This window comes from Grampus griseus, assembly GCF_964374135.1.
Source record: "Grampus griseus genome assembly, chromosome: 5".
Lineage (NCBI taxonomy): Eukaryota > Metazoa > Chordata > Mammalia > Artiodactyla > Delphinidae > Grampus > Grampus griseus.
In genome coordinates, this window is record NC_138998.1 from 95,930,297 (window position 1) to 95,956,358 (window position 26,062).

Below are 26,062 nucleotides of genomic sequence, written 5' to 3' on the forward strand. Positions count from 1 at the left end.
AAGCAATCTATAACTATTTAAATCTACCAAAAAGTTTGTCAGTTTGTTTGCCCTGATAGATTATATTTGTTCCTTCTAGGTTCAATTTATTGATTTCTGAAGTATATGATTTAATCTTTCTTTCAGTTAGGGTCTATGAGTGACAGATTCTCCAAGGTTGACCTGAAAAGGCTTTTATTTTGCCCTTGCCCTTGTCAGTTTGATAAGGTATGCAATTCTGGGTTGACAGCACTTTGAGGATATTACCCCAACAAATTTTCTAGAATTTGTTGCTGTTAATGAGAAGTTTTTCTTGATCTAACTGTTATTCCTTTTTAAGTTTTCTTTATCTGATGTTCTGCAATTTTACCATGATGTGGATTTATTTTTGTTTTCCCTGCTTGAGACTCAGTCATTCTTCAATACAAGTAAATTCTTAGTCTTTATTTCTTCCAATGTTGCCTCTCCCGTATTCTCTCTATTCTTTTCTTCTGGAATTTCTGGTAGACCCTGTTGAAATTTAGCCTTATATATTTCAAGTTTCCTAATCATATTTCAAAGTTAACATCTCTTTATATTGTTACATTATATTATAGGTAATTTCTTCAAGTCTTCCATTTCTGTACTTCTCTAATGATTTCTAATCTCCTTTTAAGTCTACTCATTCATTTTTTCTAATTATTACTATATTTTTCATTCAAGAAATACTATCTGGTTCTTTTTCAAATTCTTTTATCCTTTTTAAAAAGTACAAATTTTTTCTTTTATTGTGATTTTTCCTCCTGTATTTCTAACTTTTAAATCATTTTTTAAATACTTTATATTCTCTTTCAGGTTGTTCTGTTAAATCCAGTTCAGGAAAAGTTAATGCTATTGGCTGCATTTAATGTCTCTCCAACATCGTGGTTCATTTGTAATTTTGGTCTGTAAACTCACCTTTATCTTACTTACTGCTCTTCCATGAGACTTTTATGGATCCTATTTGTGAAAATATTTCTACAGAGAAATTTTGCAGCACTTCTGTTATTATCTTGGGATACCATCAGTAGTAGTCTTAAACAAGTTTCGGGATAATGTCTCACTGGGGGTTTCGGCACTGAAGGTAGGACAAATTCAGATTCTGTAGCCTGGGGTTTCAATTACTTGTGGTGACTTTTCTTTTCCTACTCATGTCCCTGAACAGATGATAGAGTTATTTAATACTTCTCTGGGTTAGCGAGCAGAACTTTTCTAACCTTTTCATGGTTGAGGCAACTTTTAGAGGCTTTAGGGGTTATCCCCGTGGCTCAGGTCCAGCTTTCCCACTTGACACAGGAATGGAAGTCATGCTTCCTGTGTCCATGTGTGCATTGAAGCCACAACCCCCAGCCTCTATGGCTTATGCCACTGCCTCACCATTATGGTATTGACTTTTCTCTTTGCTTCTGCCACCTGGAATTTCCCTTCAAGAAAGAAAGCCTGCTATACATTTGAATTATTTTTATATTTTATTCATAATTTCTATGCGTTTGTAAGTAGGAAGGGCACCTATCCATGTCTATTCAGCCTGCCTTTTTGCCACTAGTCAAGAGTCATTCCTTATACTTAATGAGTATTTTGACTCCCTTTAGATAAGGGCTATGGCTTATATCTCCAGGTCCTAGCACAATGCCAGATACATAGAAGGTACCCCCCAAATTTTGCTCATTGGCTTCTTTTCCATTTACGTTTTGGTTGAGCTCTCCACTCTTGAATCATAATCACATTTTCATACCTTGTGCTCTCCAGTTCAAGACGCTATCATCTGAAATAACTAAATTACCCACAAAATATAGCAAAAGTAGTATTAGTATTTTTAAGCCTCTCTGTTTTAGGTAAAGAAAGTCAGATCCAGAAAGATTATGTGCCTTGTTTATATCCTATAACTAGGTTTTTAGAGTTATGATCTCATAAAAGTGACAGTAGCTCTTCATTAGCCCAACTTCCTCATTCTATGCAAAGAGTACATTCTCCATTAATAGTAACTCTTTCCAGAGCAATAGCTGGTTGGTAGCTGAGTGGGGACTAGAATTCTGATCTCTTGGTTAGTAATCAACTGCTCCTGGTCCCTCCTCACGGTGCCTGCCTTTACCACAGGGATAACAGGAAGAGTGAGCATCAGCTTCATTTTATTTGAGAGTCCATACACTGGAACATACTTAATAGTAGTATTTTTCTTTTATAACACCAGTGTGATAATAATAATAATAATTCTTTATATTCTTTTAAATTGTAATAAATAATACTTCGAGGAATACCAGCTCTTTTTTAACACCTTTACTACACATCATGGAAAATTAAGTGCAGAACATATGTGACACTCACATTTCATGCTGCTTGAAAAAGTAGCAGAAAATATTTGAAATTCCAAATAGAAAACATGAATTAAATTTCTTCTCCTAAACTAGATAAAATTAGAATCTGTTTTGAAAAGTCTAGTTTAAGTGGGGGAATAAAAAATATCTTTCCTTAGTCAAAGAAATTCCATCAGGAATCTCTAGTGTCTAGCTCGGAGTGCTTAGGGGTTTACAAATCCAGGGATCTGTCATTTTTCCCAGACCAGGAATTTGAAATATCTGGGTGAGGATAAAGTTTATTCTTAAATGAGAGGACAATGTTTATGAAAGTTTATTCCATGATGGGAAAAAAACTTAAAAACTTAAATAAAATACATAAAGTATAGACTTTACTTAAGGTAAAGGTTGTTCAATGTTAACAACCTGGTTACATATTCCAATAAACTGCTTAAATGTTTTAATAAAAATTTCCCCAATTGTCTAGTAATTATAAATATTGAAAAACAAATGCAGGGCGATATGGCAGTTCTTAGAACTGTTCCTGTTTCTCTTTTGAGCTAATCAGTTGAAATTTATGATTAAACCTACTGTAGACTTTCAGTTTGATAGGTTGAGTTTCAATCCAAAGGTCCAAACTAGATCAACGGCATCTTTTCAAGGTATATTTCAGGGAGTGGAGAAAACTATGCACTAAATTATCAAAAAATACATAAATGAAAAATAGTAGCTAACATTTATTGAGTGCTTACAGTGTACTAGGTATGGTCTTAAACCTGTAAACATATTAACTAATTCTCACAACAGCCCTATAAGATAGGATTTATTATTAATAATAGGAAAACCACAATACAGAAATGTTGAGTAACTTGCTCCAGTTTACACAGTAAGAACCAGGCGATCTGGCTGCACGGCTTTTTTTCCCCTACTCATGTATTTTTCCCCAACTCTCATGTACACACTCTACACCAGATGTTCTTCAGTAACATGTGTTATCAAAATCCTGTGGGTGGGCTTCCCTGGTGGCGCAGTGGTTGAAAGTCCGCCTGCCGATGCAGGGGACACAGGTTCGTGCCCCGGTCCAGGAGGATCCCACATGCCACGGAGCGGCTGGGCCCGTGAGCCATGGCCACTGAGCCTGCGCGTCCGGAGCCTGTGCTCCGCAACGGGAGAGGCCACAACAGTGAGAGACCCGCGTACTGAAAAAATAAAAATAAAAAATAAACCTGTGGGTGGGGTTGAATTCAGAATGTCAAGTAAAATTATCTAGTACCTGAAAATCAAGGAAAAATTCACTAAACCAAGGTCCTAGTCTCTTAATTTAAGAAAGTGACTTGTAGGACTTCCCTGGTGGCGCAGTGGTTAAGAATCCGCCTGCCAACACAGACGCCACGGGTTCGATCCCTGGTCCGGGAAGTTCCCACATGCCGTGGAGCAACTAAGCCCGTGCACCACAGCTACTGAAGCCCATATGCCTAGAGCCTGTGCCTCGCAACAAGAGAAGCCACCACAATGAGAAGCCCACGCACCACCACAACAAAAACAACAACAAAAATTCGTCATGAAGGACCTAGGGGCAAGATGGGAATAAAGACACAGACCTACTAGAGAATGGACTTGAGGACACGGGGAGGGGGAAGGGTAAGCTGTGACAAAGTGAGAGAGTGGTAGGGACATATATATATACTACCAAACGTAAAATAGATAACTAGTGGGAAGCAGCCGCATAGCACAGGGAGATCAGCTCGGTGCTTTGTGACCACCTAGTGGGGTGGGATAGGGAGACTGGGAGGGAGGGAGACGCAAGAGGGAAGAGATATGGGGATATACGTATACGTATAACTGATTCACTTTGTTATAAAGCAGAAACTAACACACCATTGTAAAGCAATTATACTCCAATAAAGATGTTTAAAAAAATCCAGGAAAAAAAAAAGCGCTATTTTCCTGATTCATAAAACAATTGAAATATCAAAAAAAAAAAAAAAAAAAGAGTAGCCCCAGCTCGTCACAACTAGAGAAAGCCCGCACAGCAATGAAGACACAACGCAACCAAAAATTGATGAATTTTAAAAAAGAGAGAATCTTTTAAGAAAGTGACTTGTAAAACGGGATCATCAACTTAAACATCACTGATTCTGATGTTAAAATAATGCATGCCCCTCAGCCAATTACAAAACAAAATTTCTTCCTCCAAAAAATCCCTTCCCTTTCATAGGAATTATTTTCTTGATTTAAAGAGTGATTATATGAGGAAGCAAGAAGGGAGATGGGTAAAGCTACAGAACAGAGATTTACAACAACAGGATTAAAATTGAATAAAAGTACAGCTGCCTAAAACCCAGCTTCCTCCATCTTGGAAAGACTTCTCTGGACTTTTCTTAAACCCCAAAATGCAACCTGCCCTCCAGGAACAGTCACATGAGTTTGATTTATTATCAAGTTTGCCTCTTGGGGGAGTATGTAATTGAATAAAATGAAAGCCAAGCAACTGTAACATGGGTATAGTAATAACTGCCTCAGAGACAGTTGTCAGGATTAAATGAGGGAAGGTATGTGAAGTTTTTTAGCACAGTACCTAGAATACAGTAAAAAAAAATTAACAGTACGTTTTATAAAAATGAAACATATAAATAGTATACATATAGCCACATTGATGTTCACTCTATAGCCAAACAACAGCGACTTCTAATTGAAATTTACTTACTGCAGAATTTAAATTTTTTTGTACTTTTTCTACACAGAGGCCATTACTTTTTCATAGAAAATAAAAGCGAGAGAGATATAACTTGTTTATATAAATATGTTAAACCTAAACCATAGATATATATATATTCTGTTTATATTGAAAATAAATTTTGAAGGCAGTAAAATTAATTTACCCCAAATTTTATGTGTATGTGTTTATGTATATTTTTCCTGAGTAAGACATTCATAGTTTTCATCGGTTTCTCAGAGATATCCATGACCCTCCCCTTAAAAAATAAGTTTAAAAACAATTCATCTCTATGCCCAGGTAAAGGGACTAAAGTGAGAGCGTTCAATACTTCCATGACATGGGACGAGACGGGATGGGAAGGGGCGGAGGAGAATGACTGGAGAGGTAGGGAGTGAAGTGGAGAAGCCAGAATTTACCAACTAAGACAAAGTCTGAATACAGTGAACAAAGCAAAACAGTAACAGCAAACAATACCGGTCCTTCAATCTTTCTCTTTAGGTGGTACTGAAAACCTCCTCCTTTTCCACTGGGTTTACCCAAAAACTGAGGGATGTCCCTCAGAGCCACTTCAAAAAAGAACCAGCCAGAGCAAGGAAACGTTCATCTTTTCTGAGGAGCTGGTATGCTTTTATTGTTAAACATGGGTTCTTTATTATTTATTATCGTACGTTTGGGGCCTTAGCCCTCAGGAAACCCAGGGATATGTTTTGTATTTATTTTTAGCAACTCCTTCTAGCCTTTGATTTTCATTTACTTTCTATCCCCAAACGTGTCCTCTTCCTTACAGTGTTTTTGTACTTTGGTCCTTGTTTTAATGGTTCTATCGTACCTGTGTTCTTTATAACTCACCACAAATTTCCCTTTAAAAGTAGATGTCTTGTAAAGGAAGAAAAGGAGGGAAGAAGGGAGGAAGGAAGGAGGGAGGGAGGGAGGAAAGGAAGGAAGGAAGGAAGGAAGGAAGGAAGGAAGGAAGGAAGGAAGGAAGGAAGGAAGGTTCTTAAAAGTATACCCTTTAAATAAGGTCTTGTAAATTTAGCAGCCTTAATAGGGTGAAACCTATAGTTCATAATTTTTTTAAACCTCAAATTATTCTACAAACCTTAAATAAACAAAACCACATTTTCTCCAAGTTTAAATTGTACTGCTTTTATTCTGATAAATTTTTTCTTGCTTGTTCTCTAAATCCTATTAATATAATATTCTCTAAATATGTTCTTTGGGGAAAAACCAGATCTATTCTCAGCTACCACTCCATCTGCAGCCAACATATTTGACTCCTTTTGTCCTTGACAGTGGATCTTTGCAGGCATGGTTTGTGCTCCCCCAACCTTCTGTCCTCTGCAGTTACCTTCTCTGGGGGCAGACCATCTCTCCTGCCCTTTCCTGACTGGCATTATTTACCCTTACTTACTCAGTTTCATTAGAAACTGTCTCTCTGTCTCTTTTTTTTTTTTTACAAAAGGGAATGCTCAGCACATCCAGTTTCGGATCCCTTTATGGAAAACCCCATGGCACAAAGGAACCAGCATTAGTCTTATGGAAAATCTCTGTTCTGAGTTTCTGGGGCTTTCCTTTAACATCATTGTTTACACACCATTGCCCGCCTTCACCTCCCCTTCTCAGGCTCAGCTCTGCCACATAGCAGGTGACTAACAAATAGTTGACTAACCAGGAAAATTGTTTTCTAAATGATCTTAATTTTTAACTAGTTTTCTACACCTGAAAAGTGGGAACTTTGTGTGCAAAACATAAGATCATTTTTTTTACAGTCCTAATGAAAACATTCCTAAACTTTCTTCTTGAAATGAAATTTCATTCTGCATGTTTAATAATGTGTGTGTGTGAGTGTGTGTGTGTGTGTGTGTGTGTGTGTCCATAACTATTTTCCTTCCTTGGATTTAGCTAAACAAGCCCAAACATGTGCTATGAATGATTTAAATTATTACTCGGCTATTCATTCAGTCAGGTGTTAAAAGAACATGAACAGGCCAATTCAACTGTTGTTCGTCACCCTGCACACTTAACACACACACACACGCATGTTACACGCATGTATTCATGTATATACAACCGTATGCTAGCCATCAATTGACCCTTGTCTTTTATAGTTCATAAACGGTGGGCAGTCTCAGCCTAGACATGGCACTTTCCGGTACTGGTATATCAGGTGGCAGGGACCAAGGCTCAATACCTTCTCTTGCTCTGAATTAAACACAGCAGGATGACATTACCTCTCTGGATCCTGATTACACTCTTCCAGGTGCCCAATCCCCAAATGATGGCGGTCAGCAGCCCACACACAGTGGCCACCAGCACCTTGAGGTTACACGCATGGCAGGAAGCCATGGGGAATCCAAACCACAGATCCACTGTGCTGCTTTTCTTCTTGAGCCAAGAACTTTAATCAAAAACTCTTCTAAAAAAAATAATTCCTTCTCTCAGGGTTCTAGCAGTCAGATATCCTCATTTTTTAGGATTTTTGAGGTTACTCAGGCAGGAAGCAGTTCAAATCACCTAATAAAAGGTACACAGTCTGCTTGCAATTTCCTCATCCTTCACTGAATGAGAACATGAAAAAAGTGATTGGGGTTATGCGGAAGGAAGATAACTCAGGGCGATAAAAGAGAAAGGGAGGGAATAGCTAACTGGGTCAAAGTGTAAATGTCCTGAGGAGCAAGGAAGTGGGGAAGGGAACAAAAAAGAAAAAAAAAAAAAAAAGAGAAGTCAGGAAGGCAGTGGACCTGGGGATCACCTATGGTTCAGCTTCCTGTGTTTTGTTAGGAGGCTCTAGCAGAGGTAGACCAGCAGGCACTCCAGACTGTCCACTGAGGTCGAACAGTGATGTCCACTCATGATTCCAGTACTTGCACGTCTTTAAGAAGCCCATACTTTGACAGCTACAGTTGGTGAGTGGGCATTACTGGCACATGAATTTTGAAAAGCACTGAAGACAGCATTACGGCCCATCTGTTATGGGCTGAACCGTGCTCCCCTAAAATTTCATATGGTGAAGTAGTACCTAGAATATGACCTTATTTGGAGATAGGGTCATTACAGGAGGTAATCAAGTCAAAGTGAGGTCATTAGAGCTGTCCCTAACCCAATATGACCGATGTCCTTATACAAAGAGGAAATCTGGACACAGATATGCATAGAGAGAAGAGGATGTGAAGAGACATGGGGAGAAGACAGCCGTCTACAAGCCAAAGAAAGAGGATGTGAACAGATCCTTCCCTCTCAGGCCTCAGAAGGAACCAACGCTGCCAAATGCCTTGATTTGGGCCTTCTAATCTCCAGAACTGCTTAACAAGAAATTTCTGTTGTTTAAGCCACTCAGCTGTAGTACTTTGTTACAGCAGCTGTAGCAAACCAAGCCACCATCTGAGTCACTGTCAGCTGGTGTCTCTGCAGCTGCAGCTCTGACCCTCTCCTGCCCAGAGGTCCATGTTCTTCTTCCCTACCCCTTCTCCACTCTCAACTGCAAGAATGAATGAATGCATGCAGTTAGAGTTCTGTTCCTGGTAGATTCAGATAGGTTTTACAAAAGAGGACACATTTAAGCTGAATTTTTTCAACCCCCAAACAACTATGTATTTTTCCCTGTTCTCTACAACGCTCACTTCATCAAAACAAAGCTTGCAGGGGACACACACATAGGCTCTAAACTTTACCTCACCCAGGGGTTTCAGAAAAACATACCAGTGTATCCCAAAATGGAAGAACTTAGAGGCAATGTTGCCAAAACACAAAATAGATGAAGGTGAATCCATTATCTCATTTACTGTGAATAGATTAAAAAATATCTGTTTCTGATATGTCTACATGTACATGCACAGAAAATGTCTGGAAGTGTACATAAAAAAATTCCTCTTGGGAATCTGAGGGATCTGATGAGAAATGTATTTTTCATTTTACACCCCTTTTATGATTTGAAGTTTTCACCTTATGCCTTTATTATTTTTTCAATTATTACAATAATAAATATATCTATTATTTCTTCAATAATAAAGGGAATAATTTTCAATAAATAGAAAATGTAAGAAAAAGAATACCAAGCACTATGCTATGCACTTTACATAACTGTATCTCATTTATAAATATGTACAATAACCCCATGGAACAGATACTGTTACCCACTGCACGAATGAAGAAATGAGACTTGGGTGGTATTGCTCTCAACAGGAGCTCTGTGGTTAAGGAAATCTGGGTGACACTAGGTGACATAAAGGTAACAGCTTTCTTCAATTCTAGGATTTCTCAGAGCCTTTCAATGTTCAAACACCTTGTGAATTATCAAGTTGCCAGCATTATCTGACCACAGAACCCTCTTCTCGAGAAGAATCTCTCAGAAATAGCATTCTTAGGAATATGCTTTGGAAACACTGTCTTGCATGAATATCTGCAGAATGGTCGTAATTGAACTGTATGACTATAGGCACTGATCATGGGCTCATGTTTGCCATGTGGTAATGGTATTCATCTCGTGTAGGGTTCCAGATTTTTTTTTTTTTTTTTTGCGGTACGCGGGCCTCTCCCGTTGTGGAGCACAGGCTCCGGACGCACAGGCTCAGCGGCCATGGCTCACGGGCCCAGCTGCTCCGCGGCATGTGGGATCTTCCCGGACTGGGGCACGAACCTGTGTCCCCTGCATCGGCAGGCGGACTCTCAACCACTGCGCCACCAGGGAAGCCCCAAGATATTTTGAAGGGGTTGTACACTGGTGACTGAAAACTGACTTTGGTGGTGCTCAGACATTTTTTCTTCCACACCTGACAGAAGTGCTGGAATTCTGGGATGTTACAGTGGCCATAGCTTTTTAGTGCTTTCATATCTTTATCTATAGGCCAACTATCCAGCTAGGAACTCTAGAAATTCATAAAACAGAAGAAATCCCTAGGCACAGAAATTTAGATGTTGACATTTATATAACAGCATGAATTTCAATTGGTTATAGACAAATATATAAAGTCATCAATTTATATTCACACACATATTAAGATGACAAAGAAGGAAAGGAAAAGAACTAAACAGGGAATAATTCATTTATTCATTCATTCTACTCATGCAGACGTCACGCTACATGCTGGGGATAAAATAGTGAACAAGAGAGGCAAGGTCCCTGCTCTCACATAGCTTACACTCAGGGAGGCCTGGATTTGTACTGACTTTGTCTCATTTGCTCTGTGACCCAGGACAAGCTACATAAGCTTTTGAATCTCTGTTTCTTCATATTTTAAACAACCTATCTGAGGCCTTTTGTTCCTGAAAATTTCAGTCCTAAAGTCAGTTGAGGAAGCCCAGCGCAGATTTAGAATCCAGCGGGGTAAGGAGGGGATCCACAATGGGGGAGGGCAAAAGGCGGGGGAGAGCCTGGCATGAGATGTCAGACCCCAAGCAGGGTGAATAAGGCATCCATGTGATGGGGAGAGGCAGCCTGGCATGAGGCTTCAGAAGCAAGGGGTGAGGAACGTGTCCAGGTGAGAGATAGCCCCATGTGGGAAATCAAAGCTACAGCAGAGAGAGGAGGGCAGTCCTTCAGAGACCGAGAGGGGTCAGGAAGACATCTTCATGGGTGGACTGGCTGGTGTGGGAAGTCAGAGCCATAGTTAGTGAGAAGGGTATCCACATGGGGTAGCAGCCTGGAATAGGGAGTCATACCCCAGGCAGGAAGAGAAGGGTGTCCACACGTGGGTGGAGGTGGGGGTGAAGATCAAAGATTGGTTACATACTGCATGATCAAACAGCTAAACATTTAAAAATAATCAGAGCCAAGTTCCTTACTCTAAAAGGGAGTTACAACTGTGGAAAGGGAGAAACTTGACTTCCATAAGAATTTCAAAACAAGTAATCAGAAATGTGGAGAAAGAAACAAAGTTACATGCAATCAATTCTGAAAGAAGCAATATCCTGCAGGGAAAGTGGCTGTCAGAAAAATGCGTAAATGCAGTCCTGAGCTTCTTATCCAAAAGAGGAAAACTTTTGACTACAACAAAGACAAGTGTTTCAAAGAAGGTGTATGATATTACTTTTTTTTTTTGCGCTACGCGGGCCTCTCACTGCTGTGGCCTCTCCCACTACGGAGTACAGGCTCCGGACGCGCAGGCTCAGCGGCCACGGCCCACGGGCCCAGCCCCTCCGCAGCATGTGGGATCCTCCCGGACCGGGACACAAACCCACGTCCCCTGCATCAGCAGGCAGACCCCCAACCACTGCGCCACCAGGGAAGCCCGATATTACTTTTTATTTCTAATACTTGACCTAAATAATTTCCATTGTGTCTTAAAAAAAACTATAGCATTGAATTGGAATTGGATGTATATATCAATACAAACTCATGGATTTTAAATATATTTTTAATAATATATATTTCAATATATATTCAATAAATATATTTTATATATAAATAGTATAGAAGTAAACATAGGTGCAAGGTATGTTAATACACAAAAATGTATATGTTGCATATTTATGAAATAAATAACACATTTACATACATATATTGTCTAGCTCTAGCCACTCATAGGGCCTGGAAGTATTTATACCCCATTAGCAATAAGCACACCTAAAGCTCAGATTCTGATCTAAAAACAATTTTCCACTAAAAGGAATACGGCTTCTTGGGAAAATGGCTAATTCCAAGACTGGGGCAGGGAAACTCCAAGATGAGCCTAGAGTATCTTATACCAGAAAGCAAAAAAGCGTTCAAGGAATGACGGGTACATATTAAATGGACACAGACTCCAGCATGAAGTGACCCCCCCCACCACCAAATGGGGGACAATTTGAGCATCAAAATAAATGATGCTTATAAAATACTATAATCCATTAAATAAAACAGGAAACCTACTGAATCTGAAACTCTGTGGGTGGGGCCCCACAATCTGTGTTTTAATTAGTCCCCCAACATGATGCCCACAGACATTTGGTGAGAATTACCCTTTAGGGTAATTCTCCCAAAGGGAGTGAATGCTTTGCAGTAAATTAGCAAATGGCAAGAGATTAAATGGCTTTTTCATGTAATAGGACATTCCTTTGTTAATGCTTATGGGAAATCTCATGGCTTTAAAGATTGCCAGATATTCAAATAAGTATGCTAAAATTCATAAGGAGCCTGTATTTTTGTCACATATGAAACTACCATTCTGTTTTATCTTATTCATTTATTTAAACAGATTTTTTTTTTTTTTTGGCGGTACGCGGCCTCTCACTGTTGTGGCCTCTCCCGTTGCGGAGCACAGGCTCCGGGTGGGCAGGCTCAGTGGCCATGGCTCACGGGCCCAGCTGCTCTGCAGCATGTGGGATCTTCCCGGACCGGGGCACGAACCCGTGTCCCCTGCATCAGCAGGCGGACTCTCAACCACTGCGCCACCAGGGAAGCCCCAATTTAAACAGATTTTAATGAGTTTATACCCAGAAGTGTCAAGAAGTTCTGAAATTCTTTTTATTTCCCTACCATCTGGACTGTGACTCCCATCAGAGAGTTAAGTACACAGAAACCTGCTTACCTTACTTCCCATGGCATTGATGACCAAGTCCAGCCTCAACTTCCCCACCTGTTATACCTTAGAGATGAGCCTCTGAGTTTCTCCATTGGAAAGCCTCCCAGTGGCATTAGCTACCCCTTAATTAGTGAAGAGTCTGAGCCCCTGCTAACAGAGAAACCCTTGAACTCACCTGTTTGTATATATACACAACCCTACCATCCTCTGTTTCTACCTGGCGGTCAATGGAGGACAGGAAGAAAGGTATCCAAAAAAGTTTTTCCGGGCCAAGAGGAAATTACCAAGTCACTCACCTTTCTTCCTTGTGCCTTCTGGTTTTCCTCTGCTCTGTACGCCATTGTTCTTCAGGTGCCTCCTACACTGCCCAGAGCAAGATGTTCCAGATGGGATCTCAAGGGCTGATGGATACATAGAAGGAAGTAACTGCTTAACACTAGTAGAAGTTTGTTGCCTACGAAATTCAGGTACGTGTGCAAGATGCTGGACTCTGTTTAATGTAACCCTGAGCTCATCTCTCCATGCCCCAGAAGATGAAAGAAAAGGAACCCTCAAATTCTTTCTTAGTTTTAAATTTACTTTTGCATCTTGCTCCAGAGAACCTCGATTTCTCTCTTCATCTATTCTGACTTGTTCCTTTTATATTTCTTTTCCTGTTTTCTCCTCTTTTTCACCCCCCATATCTGAGCTAATGGGCACAGGTACGTGGTCAGGATTGAAAGAAGACAGAAATGGTCCATTGTGGGTTAGGTTAAGAAACATAGTGTGGGAAATAGTTTGATTTTATTCTTTTCCTTCTAGAAACCCTGATTCAGGTGAAAGGCAAATCCAGAATTTATAGCAACTAGACAAGAGCTTCAGCCAAGAAATACTAGTCCCATGTAACACTAGTCCTTCTGAAAATAGTAATATGAAATCTTAAGCTTAGCTGAGGCAAGATGAGTTGATATTTTCAATGTCCTTCATCAAAAAGCACTATGATTTATACCTTAACAAGAAAATATTCTAGATCCTAAATCTCTCCATTTAGTATAATTATTTTACAGAAATCATTGGCACAGACATCAGTTATCTATTTTTGTATAATAGGCCACTCTAAAGCTTCATGATTGAAAACACAACCACCATTTATTTGCTCATAACCAGGTAATTTGGGCAGGACTCAGCAGCGACGGCTTTTCTCCACATGATCATTTAGCCAAGTCATCTGGAAGTTTGACAGGAGCTTCAAGGATCCAAGATGGCCTTTCTCACATGTCTGGGATCTCAGCTGAGGTGACCAGAAAGGCCATGTTGACTGGACCTCTCTCTACCTCATGGTCTGTGCTTCTCAATGACCTCCTCCTCCTTGAAGATTTCCCAACAGAATAGCCTTGCCTCCTTCACATTCAGGCTGGGTTCTAAGATGGCAACGGTGTAAGCTGAAAGGCCTCTTAAAGTCTAAGACCATAATTTGCTACATTATGCCCTTAGCACATTCCACTGGTCAAAGAAAATCATAAGGCCTGTCCAGATTCAATGTTGGAGGGAGCTACAAAAAGGCACAAATTCAAGGAGGCAGAATTCACTGGGGGCTATGAAGTTTAATGTTATGTGTCAACTAAGCTAGACCCTGGCACCCTGTTATTGGTCAAACATTATTCTAGATGTTTCTGTGAAGGTATCTTTGAGATGAGATTAATGTTTTCATCTGTAGACTTTGAGTAAAGTGGATTACCCTCATCCAACCAGTTGAAAGCCTTAATATAAAAACACTGACTCCACTGAAGAGGGAATTCTGCCAGCAGACTGCCTTTGAACTCAAACTGCAGCATCAACTCTTTCCAGCCTGCCTTCCCAGCCAGCCTTCTGAAAAGCTTTGGAGCACACCCTGCAGATTTTGGGCTTGACAACCTCCACAATGAGTCAGTTCTTTAAAATGTGTAAGTTACATATATATATATGGGATAAATTAGGAGTTTGGGATTAAAATATATGCATTACTACATATAAAATAGATAACCAACAAGGACCTACTGTATAGCACAGGGAACTGTACTCAATATCTTGTAATAACCTATAGTAGAAGAGAATGTAAAGAAATAATGTATGTATGTATAACTGAATCACCTTGCTGTATACCTGAAACTAACACAACATTATAAATCAACTCTCTCTATCTATCTATCTATCTATCTACCTACCTATCTATCTATCTATCTATCTATCTATATATATATATATCTTATTGGTTTTGTTTCTGGAGAACGTTGGCTAATACAGGGGGCATCTTGTAATAAACACCATGCATTTTCCAGATAAGGACCGTAATCCCCAGAAAGCTTAACAATATTATATGATACTCAAGGAGTTTGTTACCTAGCTAGAGAGCAAGCATATAAAAAGTTAGAGCGGGCTTCCCTGGTGGCGCAGTGGTTGAGAGTCCACCTGCCGATGCAGGGGACACGGGTTCGTGACCCGGTCTGGGAAGATCCCACATGCCGCGGAGCAGCTGGGCCCGTGATCCATGGCCTCTGAGCCTGCGCATCCGGAGCCTGTGCTCCGCAACGGGAGAGGCCACAACAGTGAGAGGCCCGCGTAACGCAAAAAAAAAAAAAAAAAAGAGCACACCAAAAGTAACAATGCAGAAGTTACTAGTTCATAAATGATTTACTCTATAAGTGTAAACTACCTTCCTGAGGAATGTTGGACAAAAAAAGTTAAGGAAACTTGCCAACCTGAGCGGGCCATAAAGCCTCTGAAGTGGAAAGAGCATAAATGTGTAACCAAACCAGGTTGTCAGCAGCTTCTCAATAAAGACAACACGTTTTATGGTTGCTAATAAAACTTAGAGATAATATCTTCATCACTGGCATTTCCATATAACCTTCAGCATGCCATTTTACAGTTCAAATACATGCCTTATTTTGAAGTCTAAAACATTAAACTTAAAGTTATTGTTAGAGTAATGAATGTATTAGTTTTCTATGGCTGCTGTAACAAAGTACCAATAAACTGAGTGGCTTAACTGAGAAATGTATTGTCTCACAGTTTTGGAAGCTTTGAAGTCCAAGATCAAGTTATTGGTGGGGTCATGCTCCCTCCCTCTGAAGGTGCTGGAGAAGAATCTGTTCTAACCCTCTCTCCTAGCTTCCGGTGGTTTGCTGGCATCTTTGGCATTTCTTGACTTGTAGACATTTCACCCTGGTCTGTGCCTTCCTATTCACATGGCATTCTCCCTATGTGTGTATCTTTGTCAAAATTTCCTCTTTTTATTAAGAACGCAAGCCGTACTGGATTGGGGCCCACCCTACTCCAGTATGACCTCATCTTAATTAATTATGTCTACAACAGCCCTATTTCCACATAAGGTCACATTCTGAGGTATTGGAGGTTAGGACTTCAACATACGAACTTGGGGAGACACAATTCAAACCATCATTATGGGTTAGAGTACTAATAAATTAAAATCTAAGATATTTTTAAATAACCCAAATTCTTCCTCTAACAATGCTTGTGGTCTGATTTTGGGTTAAGGAAGCTTCTTTTGAGATGTGAACCTGGTACTTTGGCTTATGCATTGTGTTTCCATGCTTTGCCACTAGAGGGTAGCATCATTACTATTGTTTTTTTCTGCTGTTAAGCCTATTACACAGTAACTTCAGTACTCTGCCATTCACCCATAATGTGGGCATATCAGATATGAAATAAATGTAGACACATTTCTCAGGGGGGTGGGGAGTGGCAAAGGTATCAACTGGGAAGAATAGAGTGTCCTGGTCATCCCTGTCCTGGCGATTCCTCTCCTGGATTTTTGCTATGGGCCAAATGTTTGTGTACCTCCAAAATTCATGTGTTGAAACTCTAATCTCCAGCGTGATGGTATATTTGGAGGTGAGGTCTTTGGGAGGCAATTAGGTCATCAGGGTGGAGCCTTCATGATGGGCTTAATGCCTTTATAAAACAGAGACTGGAGAGAGATAATCTATTTCTCCCACCAGGACGTGGGCCTTTATCAGACACCAGATCTTCCAGACTCCAGAATTGTGAGAAATAAACATTTGTCGTTTAAGCTACCCAGCTTACGGTGTTCTATTATGGCATCCCAAACTGACTAAGACAATTTCTGACCAGAATCAAATCACCAGAGATATTCAAACAGAAGCCAAAGTCTTTTCCTCTGAATGGAACATTTGTGTGGAAAGCAGGGCTGGGGGACAGAGGGTCTTAAGAATAATGCAGGTCCCTTTAAGAAAGAACTGAGCCATTCACCGTGCAGTCATGTAGCCTCTGAAGTGGAAAGAGCCATCTCTCTCCCTCACCCACCCCCAGCCCCAGGGTCAGGAGATTTATTGATCTATCCCATCACGGGCTTGGCCACAAATTGACAGCATGATCTTAGACAAGTCACAAACTCTGGTCTGAGTCTTCACCCATAGACAACCTCTGAGGACCTATTTTCTCTAAATGATATCTTCCTTTGAATTTTCTCTCTCCTTTCCACTCTAGCTCACCTTTCAATGCTACAGGTTGAGAAGAATTTCTTAGGCGCTACAATAGAGACGAAAAAAGTGTGGTTGCCTTTAGGAGATTATAATATAGTAAGAAGGAAGCATGTATGTGCAGAGATAATTAGAGGACTGAATAGCATATGATCCGCTCTCTGGGCTCCTGTTTAGGAATTTCTAAACAGGAAGGTGTGGTATGAAGCAGCAGAAAAGAAAAGCTTTGAACTGGGCCTTAAAGAATCTCCAGAACTTAGGCTGCAAAGAGGAGGAGGGAAGAGAGTGTGGTTAATACAACTTAGACATGGAAATTAAAATAAACAAGTTTTAGGGAACAGGGAGCAGTCAGCATGATTGGTACAGGGGTTATGTTAGACAATATGAGAGTATAACTCTATATTGAAATACACTCAAAGTGATTTTATTTTATTCAGGTGCAGTTGCTAGTCAATTTAGAATTGATCTGAGAGGCCAAGGGAACCTGAGTCAGTTTCTGAGCAGATGAGAGAGTTGTTCCAACCTCAATTGCTAAGCCCCTTGATTATGTGGCTGGGCTTCTTTCTGCATTTTAGAGCCTGTATGTATTTTGGCTTCAGACACCAGTTATCAAGTGGGGGATTATATTGGGCTCCATCCCCAGCTTCTTAGTAAAGATCTTTAACCCTCCCTTTAGGACACTTGAAAACAGGCAGAACAGCTCAAGATCATGAGAGGAAGCAGGTAAGAGGCACTTTCTTGCCTCCATTCTAACCTTTTGCATTAATCATATCAATTCCTCCCAAAACTCACACCAGCACTGAACACAGCTGTGTTGTCCCTGCTTTAAAGAGTTAAAGGCTCAGAAATACTGACAGCCCAGCTCAGAGCTGTTGAATTATCTTTAAAAGAGAGTGACCTAGAATTCATTAGGCTATCGTCTTAACATCTGTAAAAAGGAAGCAGTCTCATCAGATAGGAAATATATGGGAAAAATGGGCAATACTACCTCAAGTTCAGAAAGTTTTACTCTTAGAAGGAAATATAGTTAATATCTTAAGAGCTAAAGAATAATGAAATCCCATCAAATGACATGACAGCCTGGGTGGGGATTGCAGGTTTTCATGAGTAGGCAGAAAAGACAGGCAATTTTAAGTATGACTCCAGCTGGGGAAGGCACCTTCCCTGTGCTGTGCAAGACTGGGAGACAGCCTGTGTGGAGGGTTTGACGTAGTGACTATAAGTAACTGCATTCAGCACATGCCATTAGGGTCACTGCCAAGAATCCTGTCCCATTCAACATCTGGGTCCAATATCTCAACAAGCAGACTAGGTGTTCCCTGACATTGTCTGTCATAAACAAATCATTTCCTTAACAGTAAGCCTATTTTAACATGGAAAGACTCGAGCTAAGTACAGAAATGTTTAAGAGCATCAAAATCATAATGTTGATATTTGTGCCTTAAGGAATGATGCATGTGTAGCATTTTAGGTATTTATAATTTTACAAATATTATAATTTCATCTATGCAGATTAGTCTTGTAAGTTCAATTTATAAGTGTGCAATTGACTAACAAATTTACACTTGCGAGTTTCAATTGAAATCTCACTAAGTATATACAGTATTGGAATATTTAAGAAAACTTAAGTTTCACCACATTTATAAGTTTAAGAAATTAGATTTGTAATAATAACAACTTGAGAAGATTTGTTGGTTCATTGAAGTACTTAAGAATACAAAAAATATTTAATTCATAAATATAGTGAAGAAGTTTAAAGGGAAATCTAATTATCTAAGTTTAAAGCTGTGCCCCAAACATTAAAGTCTCTTTAAAACTGAGTGTTAAAATTTGCTAGACTTAAAAATAGAATAATAATATTCATCACATGAACGTAAAGGTATAAGAATGGCTTATATTTTTTCATTTTTACCAGTTTGGTCCAGAAACCCAATCACTCTATTCACTGCACATCTCTTGAAGCACCTCTCTAAGCTTAAAGCAAAAGTCTCCCTTCACTGCTATTTATTTAGGGGAAATTCTTTTCTATTATTTCACGCATGTCCTCTATTCTCTCAATCTTCCCATCTGGAATTCACATTAGAAAGAATATAGAATTTCTGGATCTATTCTCCATGTATACAGACTTTTCTTTCATGCTTTTTAATTTATTGACTCCATGTACTGGGAAGAACTTGTCACTTCTCAGCTTTTATTTTCACTGTTCCTGTAGCCCCGGTGACTCCTAAACCACATTATTAATCCACATCCAACATACAATCAATACAACCTTGATTAATGAGCCCTAAAGTGACAAGATGATGAGGAGGACACCAAGACGGTCATAACCTGATCTCCCACTTCAACAATGAGCTGGTAGTGCCATCAGAGGCTGCAGTTTCCCAAGCAAAGGCAGTTAGAGATCACAGAAATCACTAAAGAGGTATTATCACATTAACAGCCATGGTTATATTGCGTTGAGTCTTTTTAAAGAGTCTCTTTGGGCTTCCCTGGTGGCGCAGTGGTTGAGAGTCCACCTGCCGATGCAGGGGACATGGGTTCGTGCCCCGGTCCAGGAAGATCCCACATGCCGCGGAGCGGCTGGGCCCGTGAGCCATGGCCGCTGAGCCTGCGCGTCCGGAGCCTATGCTCCGCAGCGGGAGAGGCCACAGCAGTGAGACGCCCACGTACCGCAAAAAAAAAAAAAAAAAAAGAGTCTCTTTACCTTGGTTATGGCAAATCAAGCATGGGATACCCATGAAGGGGTTTGGCAAAAACTCAGGAATTGAGACCCCAGGTTTTTGGAAGATTTGAGATAAAATACAAGCAAAAGTAAGGGAGGGCACCCTTCCTCCATCCCTTCCTTGGTGAAGGCTTCCATAAAATTATAATAATCATGCTCAATTTATTGCTCATTTCAGGGACTAGAAGATAGCCCCAAACTATGGACTTGGACCTGAACCAGAAGTTCCTCCTCTGAGAACTCACTGGGTTGCATCTCACTTGTGTTCTCTGTGTGCAGAGACTGCAGGAATGGACATTTCTGCTCTCTCATAAAGACTGCTAGTATATTTACACTTACAGTTTTCAATATTCCAGTCTTAATCTGGTTCATGCTAATTATTCCTAGAGTTCCTGCTCAGGCCTAGATACCAGCAATGCCGTTTTCACGTAACCTGCAGTTGACAGCTCACTCTTCTGAAATACAAACTTGTCAAAATCATAGAAACTTGCTGGGCTAAGGAAAAGAACCCTAAAATACAGGACACACATGGCGCAGAATGCCATGATCACCTGGGGACCACGGCATGTGGGCATTTCATATGCCAGAAATGTATTAAGGTCTATTGATTGCATTGTTCAAGATAAACATGTAGGCACCCACATCTGCTCTTTTCAACCCTTACATTAAAAAAAAGAAATGTATCCAATTCATTGGCCTAAAGAATCCACTCACCTCCCTCTTCAGTGTCATGTGATAAGACCAGACTGGGGCAGCTTCCTGGATTTGTCAGTGCTTCTGGAAAGCCAGGGAGCTTCAGGTTTTAATTGCCCATGTGACACCTCCAGCTACCCGCTACACTGCCTCTTTTCCTTCATATTCAAGTCAACCATCACAGACTCCTGCAGTACTCCTTTTCTTTCCTGTCACAGCAGAGACTGGCCTTTCTGACTAATATGGTACTAAATTAACTTCGATTTTGTCTCAGAGACCCTAGATTCATAAAATGTGACAGCTGGAAATTGATTCATCCAATTCAATTCCCTAACATCAGAGAGAAGGACATGGTAAATGTTAAAACCCTAGAGGCTGGTGAATAGTAAAGCCAGAATGAGAAAAGATTTCCTGACTCTCCATTGGAGGTTACTTAGTCCACCAATGAGAGAAGGGCTCTGACTTTTTACCTAGGTATTCCATTAAAGGATTTTCCTTGTTTTAACCCTTCAATTATTTTCGCAGAGCAGAGGGCATGGTGGCCATACTATGCTGTGATGATTTTTTTTACTCTTTGGATAACATCACGACTCTCCTTTCCCAAATTTTCATGGCTTTACCAACCATGTGCCCTTCTGTAACCGTGGATCAGCCCTTTTATCTTCTCTGAGAGAGTACATCATAGGATGACTTCCGGCTTGCTTTTCCCAGGGGAGAACGCAGGTGCTACAGAAAGAGATTTCTCACAAAAAGGAATTTCAGTGTCACACAGCGTCTTCTTCATGACATAAAGGTGGGGTGCAGTTGAATAACAAAAACAAAGATCTGAGGTGTTTGAACGAAGGTCCATGCATTCATTTATTTCTCATTGCAGCAACAAGATAAACAAGTGAAATTCCATCTATAATGAGTTACAAATGGTAGTAAGCCCAGGAACCCTGAGCATATATATCTATAAGGCAAATAAAACAATATTTTTCAGTGTAGGCATCACACTTTAGATGACCTGGGGAGAGCCATTCCAAGCCCCAAATACCATGACACCAAGAATCATTCTCAACCAGTTGTTCTCCAAACAAAAGGTGAAAAGGCAAAACTGTGATTAAAAATAATAAAATTTAAAAAAAGAGAAATTTCAACTAGAAAGACTGGATGCCCAAAGTCACATCTCTTCTTCTGATTCTTGTTCTCGTTCAGCATTTTTCAGGAGTCCAACTTCTGAGGGGCAGAACCTCTTAAATCGAGATTTAACCAACCTGAGGAGAATGAAAGTCATCTCGTATTATGCTGTTTAAAATTAAAACCCAAAACTATATGTATCTATAATACAGCAAACTCCACATTATCTGTGCAGATGGAAGAGGCACCCCTAGAAAGAAAATCACTTTTATTTGGCTTTGGAGCCACCTGCAAATATTGTGTAGATTAAAGCAGCATATAAGCAAACAGATACCATAAAGCTCTTAAATGTGTAATATGATTGTCTGCATCATATTCAAAATTTATAACTTTAATCATTTCTAAAACAAGCAAGAGAATCTCTGGGCTGTAGTAATCCCAGATGAAACCAAGCTCAGCTGTGTGGTCCAAAAAGGAGCCCTCTCCTAGGAAGGAAGTGCATGAAGGCATCTCCTGCCCCATGTTGAGCCCCACGTCAAGTCTGGTCTGTACTGCAGCCTCTATTCATGTCTTCAGAGGAGTGCTTTTGTGCTGGCCACAGGGTGCTCAACCGCATGTGATGCTCCATGATGAATTAAGAAGTTGAAAGAAGTGACCTCCATTCTTGTAACTGTTTTCATAGATTAAGAGAATCTGTAGGTCAGAAGGAATTACAATTTTTGACATTGGAAGATGTGAAGCTTCTTAGTGGCAGGAACTCAGCAGGCTCTCCACTTTCTCTGATGTAATAAGAACTAGGCAAAGCTTTTCCTGTGCATGATATTTGTGAAGACATTGTGCCGCGACCATGTCAATAAAACATAGTTAACTTCCAGAAATACACAGGGATATGCAAACAAACTGATAAACCAAATCATCAAAATCATTCCCGTTTTATGAAAAACGTCACCAGCCTATCTGTAGCTTTACACTTGTTTTCTGCCTTTCTTCTTCCAATGAAGGTCTGGCCCACCCCTCTCAATATACAGTGCTTTTACTTGTGCTCTGGATCCCACTAGAGTATGAACTTCCTAGGAGCAGAGACTTCATCTTATTTACTGCCCTAACTCTGCCAGAGTCTAGAACAATGTCTGGTACACAATAGTGGCTCATGACATATTTGATGATTCAGTGGGCTGTGGAGCAATCTGCCAGGAGTTCATATCACTCACCTCCTCAGAGGTAATTCTTCAGTCACTTCCAACTCAGCATTAATTCCTCCAACATACAACAACTGAGCAGTATCAGTAACAACTATTGACTTGGCAAGAGTCAAGAAAAAGTATTCAAAATCATTTGCCTCGATAATTAGTTGACCATTGACATCGTTCCCAATGTCCTCAACTCTTCAAGGCACTGTTCTCACGAAAGGCTAATAGTGTTAAGTAAGTTGATGACTGGGACAGTGTGTCATTTTTTTAAAATATTTATTTAGTTATTTGGCTGCGCTGGGTCTTAGTTGCGGCACGTGGGGTCTTCATTGCAGCATGCGGGATCTTTAGTTGCAGCATGTGGGATCTTTAGTTGCAGCATGCAGGATCTAGTTCCCTGACCTGAGATCCAGCCCGGGCCCCCTGAATTGGAAGCATGGAGTCTTAGCCACTGGACCACCAGGGAAGTCCCAATGTGTCATTTTTTAAAGCCACACAGTTATCTCCACATTGCACAACCTGAATATGTGCTAACTGAAAGGGATTAATTAGTTAATTCATTCATTTCGTTCATTCCTGATGACTCTTGTGGAAAATAAAGCAAAGAACTGGCTACTGATTACAAATTAACTGTTAACACAGACCCTAGTGACTCCTGCACTTCCCCACTCCTCCTCTCTGGGTTTCATCTGCTGTTGTTACAAACCACCAAGCTAAGGCAAATTCAGGCTCTATCTGCACCCTGAAGCCCTTGGTATTGGCACATGCAGAAATGGCTACTGGGGACAGATTGAGGGATGGAGTAATAAAGAGGAAGTGCAAATAACTGCTAGTTCCTGGAATGATGCAAGTCCAGAGAACTAAAGTCAGGGTGTGTCTGGGCTTTTGCTCCCATATGTTCTCTTCAGTTAATACAAGAGCAGAGCTGAGACTTTGGGTATACTTCCAGAGTCAATCTGGAAATCAAACATCCAGAAAGCAAACTACCATATGCCTGGAATTTGGTCATTTCTATTTTGTTCTTCAAAATGGCTCACAAGAATCATTTGCTTGGAAAACCAACCTGAAAATGGGTAATATTTCTCTGTCCATTCAGAGGGGCTTTTGAAATAGTTCTGTACCACAGTGGTGTTTAAATATGAAATACAGTAAAACACATAATAAGATTTCCCAACAGATAGGTCTCTCCTATGAGCTGTCATGATGAGAACTGCAGGCATGGGACCAGATGAAGCAATCTTTAAACCGTGATTCTGGAGAGCTGGGAAGTACAGCTTCATTTTTCAGAGATTTCGGGGGCAGTAGTTCCATAACCCAGTTTTGGTTCCTTGGTGATCTTTGTGCTTTGTCAAATAAATGTGGATAGAATGTCCTCAAAACCCATCACCTGTGACTGAATTACAATCCACTACAATCCACCTGAATTATCCTGCATATGACCTCACTGAAAGTCAGTATTCAATCTTCGTGATATTCTTTAAGCTACTGCTTAAGTTTATATCAAAATATATCAGAACACAAGTTCTTGTTTTTATATTTCAAAAGCAGTATGAGAGCAAAACTTAAAAGCATATAAAACATGATTTCCAAACAATCATGTTTGGAAATCATGTTGAACCCTATTTCCGAGTATTTCTGAAACAGATCTGTTAAAACAGCAAATAAGTGTCTTGAGTACCTACTATATGTTTGACAGTATGCCAAGAGCTGTGAGAAATATGAAAAAGGTCTTTTCTTCCAGGTGACACAATCAAGTTAGCAGGTAAGACTAACATGAGCTAATAGTAAATATCACAAGATAGATCACAATTGTTAAGATGTGTGGTAGAGACTAAAGTACTCTAAACACTCATGAAGGGAGATAAGCAAAGGCTAGAACAATCACAGAAGTTTTCAGAGAAGAGATGAGCATTTAATTTGGATATGCCAGGTAGAGGCAACTACATGGTCAAAAAGTGAAAGGTGCTGGGGAAGGAGAGGCAGTTGAAAAAGTAAACATGGAGTTTCTGGTTTCTAGAAAACTATAGGTGGATAAGAGATTCATTAGGGGTCTGAAGGTTTTTGAAACAGGAAGAGACAATAGCCTTCTTTTGGCTCTGGAAGGGAACTGACATGGGGTAGAGGGTCTCCTTGAATGCCGGCATTATTCTTGGAAGCTGCCCAGCCCCTAAGGAGATGAGGCCCAGAAGTCAGCCTAAAACAGCAGAGGAAGAAGCCAAGTTTCACTCAATGGCTGAGCGAGCCTAAACTACCAGCCCATGAACGTGCTTTGAGGGAAATGAATAGGACTAATAGAAATCAGTCAATGAGAAAGTAGAATTTCCCAGCACCCATAGCACTTAGACCCCTAGAAGGAGTAACTACAGATCAAAGTGAGCTGACCCAAAGCCTACCAGAGACATTTTGGAGCTAGACAAGGAAATAGTTTCCTTATGCAGAGACACAGCGCCAAAGCTCCTATAGCAGTGAAGCTCAAAGAAGCACAGAGCAGGAGAGGTAACCTGGGCAAATGTCTACAGAGAGGACTAGAAAGCTAGCTGGGGCAGAAGCTGAGACCCCACTGGGCCTAGAACCAGCTACTGTAATTTAGGGATCTAGAGCACCTGCTAGATGTGTACAATCCAATATGGTAGTCACTATGCATATATGGATATTTAAATTAATTAAACTTAGTGTGGCACTAGGCCCATGTCAAGTGCTCAATAACCACACATAGCTCATGGCTGTATAACGAAGGCTGCAGATATACAACATTTCAATCAGTGCTAAAGTCTGAAGGATTGGAGTCTGCATGATTAGTAGTTGGGATCAGCCAGGCCAACTCTGGTTTGGCATTAGCTATCATGCTAATGGAAATAATAAGGAACCATGTTCACTCCTTTCTACTCCTACTCATCCTTCAAGCTGCAGCTTAATTCTCAATTGTGAGGAGGCCTCCTCTGGGCTCCAATAGTGCTTTGTTCTTACACTGTTTCCATTTATTGTACTGTATTTAAATTGTCTCTCTCTCCCCATAGGGTCTACACATTATACATTTTTTGATACAGAAGAAGGAGGAGAACAAGAACGAGAAGAATAATAAAAAGAACAAGGGTGGGTGGGGGAGGTGGTTCAAGAGAGCAGCCAAGAAGGTCCTGAATTCACCTCCTCCCATGGACACAGCAAATCTACAGCTATTTAAGGAACAATTCCCTATAAAAAAAAAAATACCTGAAAACTAGCCAAACAGCTCCTCCACAGCAAAGGACAAGAGGTCCACACTGAGATGGGTAAAAGAGGCAGAGACACAGTCTCACCGAAAACCCCACCCCTGGTGTGGAGACCCACAATCGGAAGGGATCTCAAAGA

The 26,062-nt window shown here is 40.4% G+C and overlaps 2 protein-coding genes across 2 annotated transcripts in view; both read right to left on the bottom strand.

Moving 5' to 3' along the window:
• ADGRG7 (adhesion G protein-coupled receptor G7) overlaps nucleotides 1-7,356 on the bottom strand; it is a gene marked incomplete at both ends in the record, with an annotated part of 90,779 nt that extends 83,423 nt beyond the window's left edge. The window contains 1 exon segment of the mRNA XM_082655331.1: nucleotides 7,226-7,356. Within this exon segment, the coding sequence (XP_082511457.1) occupies nucleotides 7,226-7,356 (131 nt within the window).
• Nucleotides 7,357-21,257: 13,901 nt separating this feature from the next.
• The window catches only part of TMEM45A (transmembrane protein 45A), a 101,523-nt gene continuing 96,718 nt past the window's right edge, over nucleotides 21,258-26,062 (bottom strand). The window contains exon 6 of the mRNA XM_082655430.1: nucleotides 21,258-21,661. Within this exon, the coding sequence (XP_082511556.1) occupies nucleotides 21,568-21,661 (94 nt within the window). The 3' untranslated portion in view covers nucleotides 21,258-21,567. The remainder of the gene's footprint in view (nucleotides 21,662-26,062) is intronic.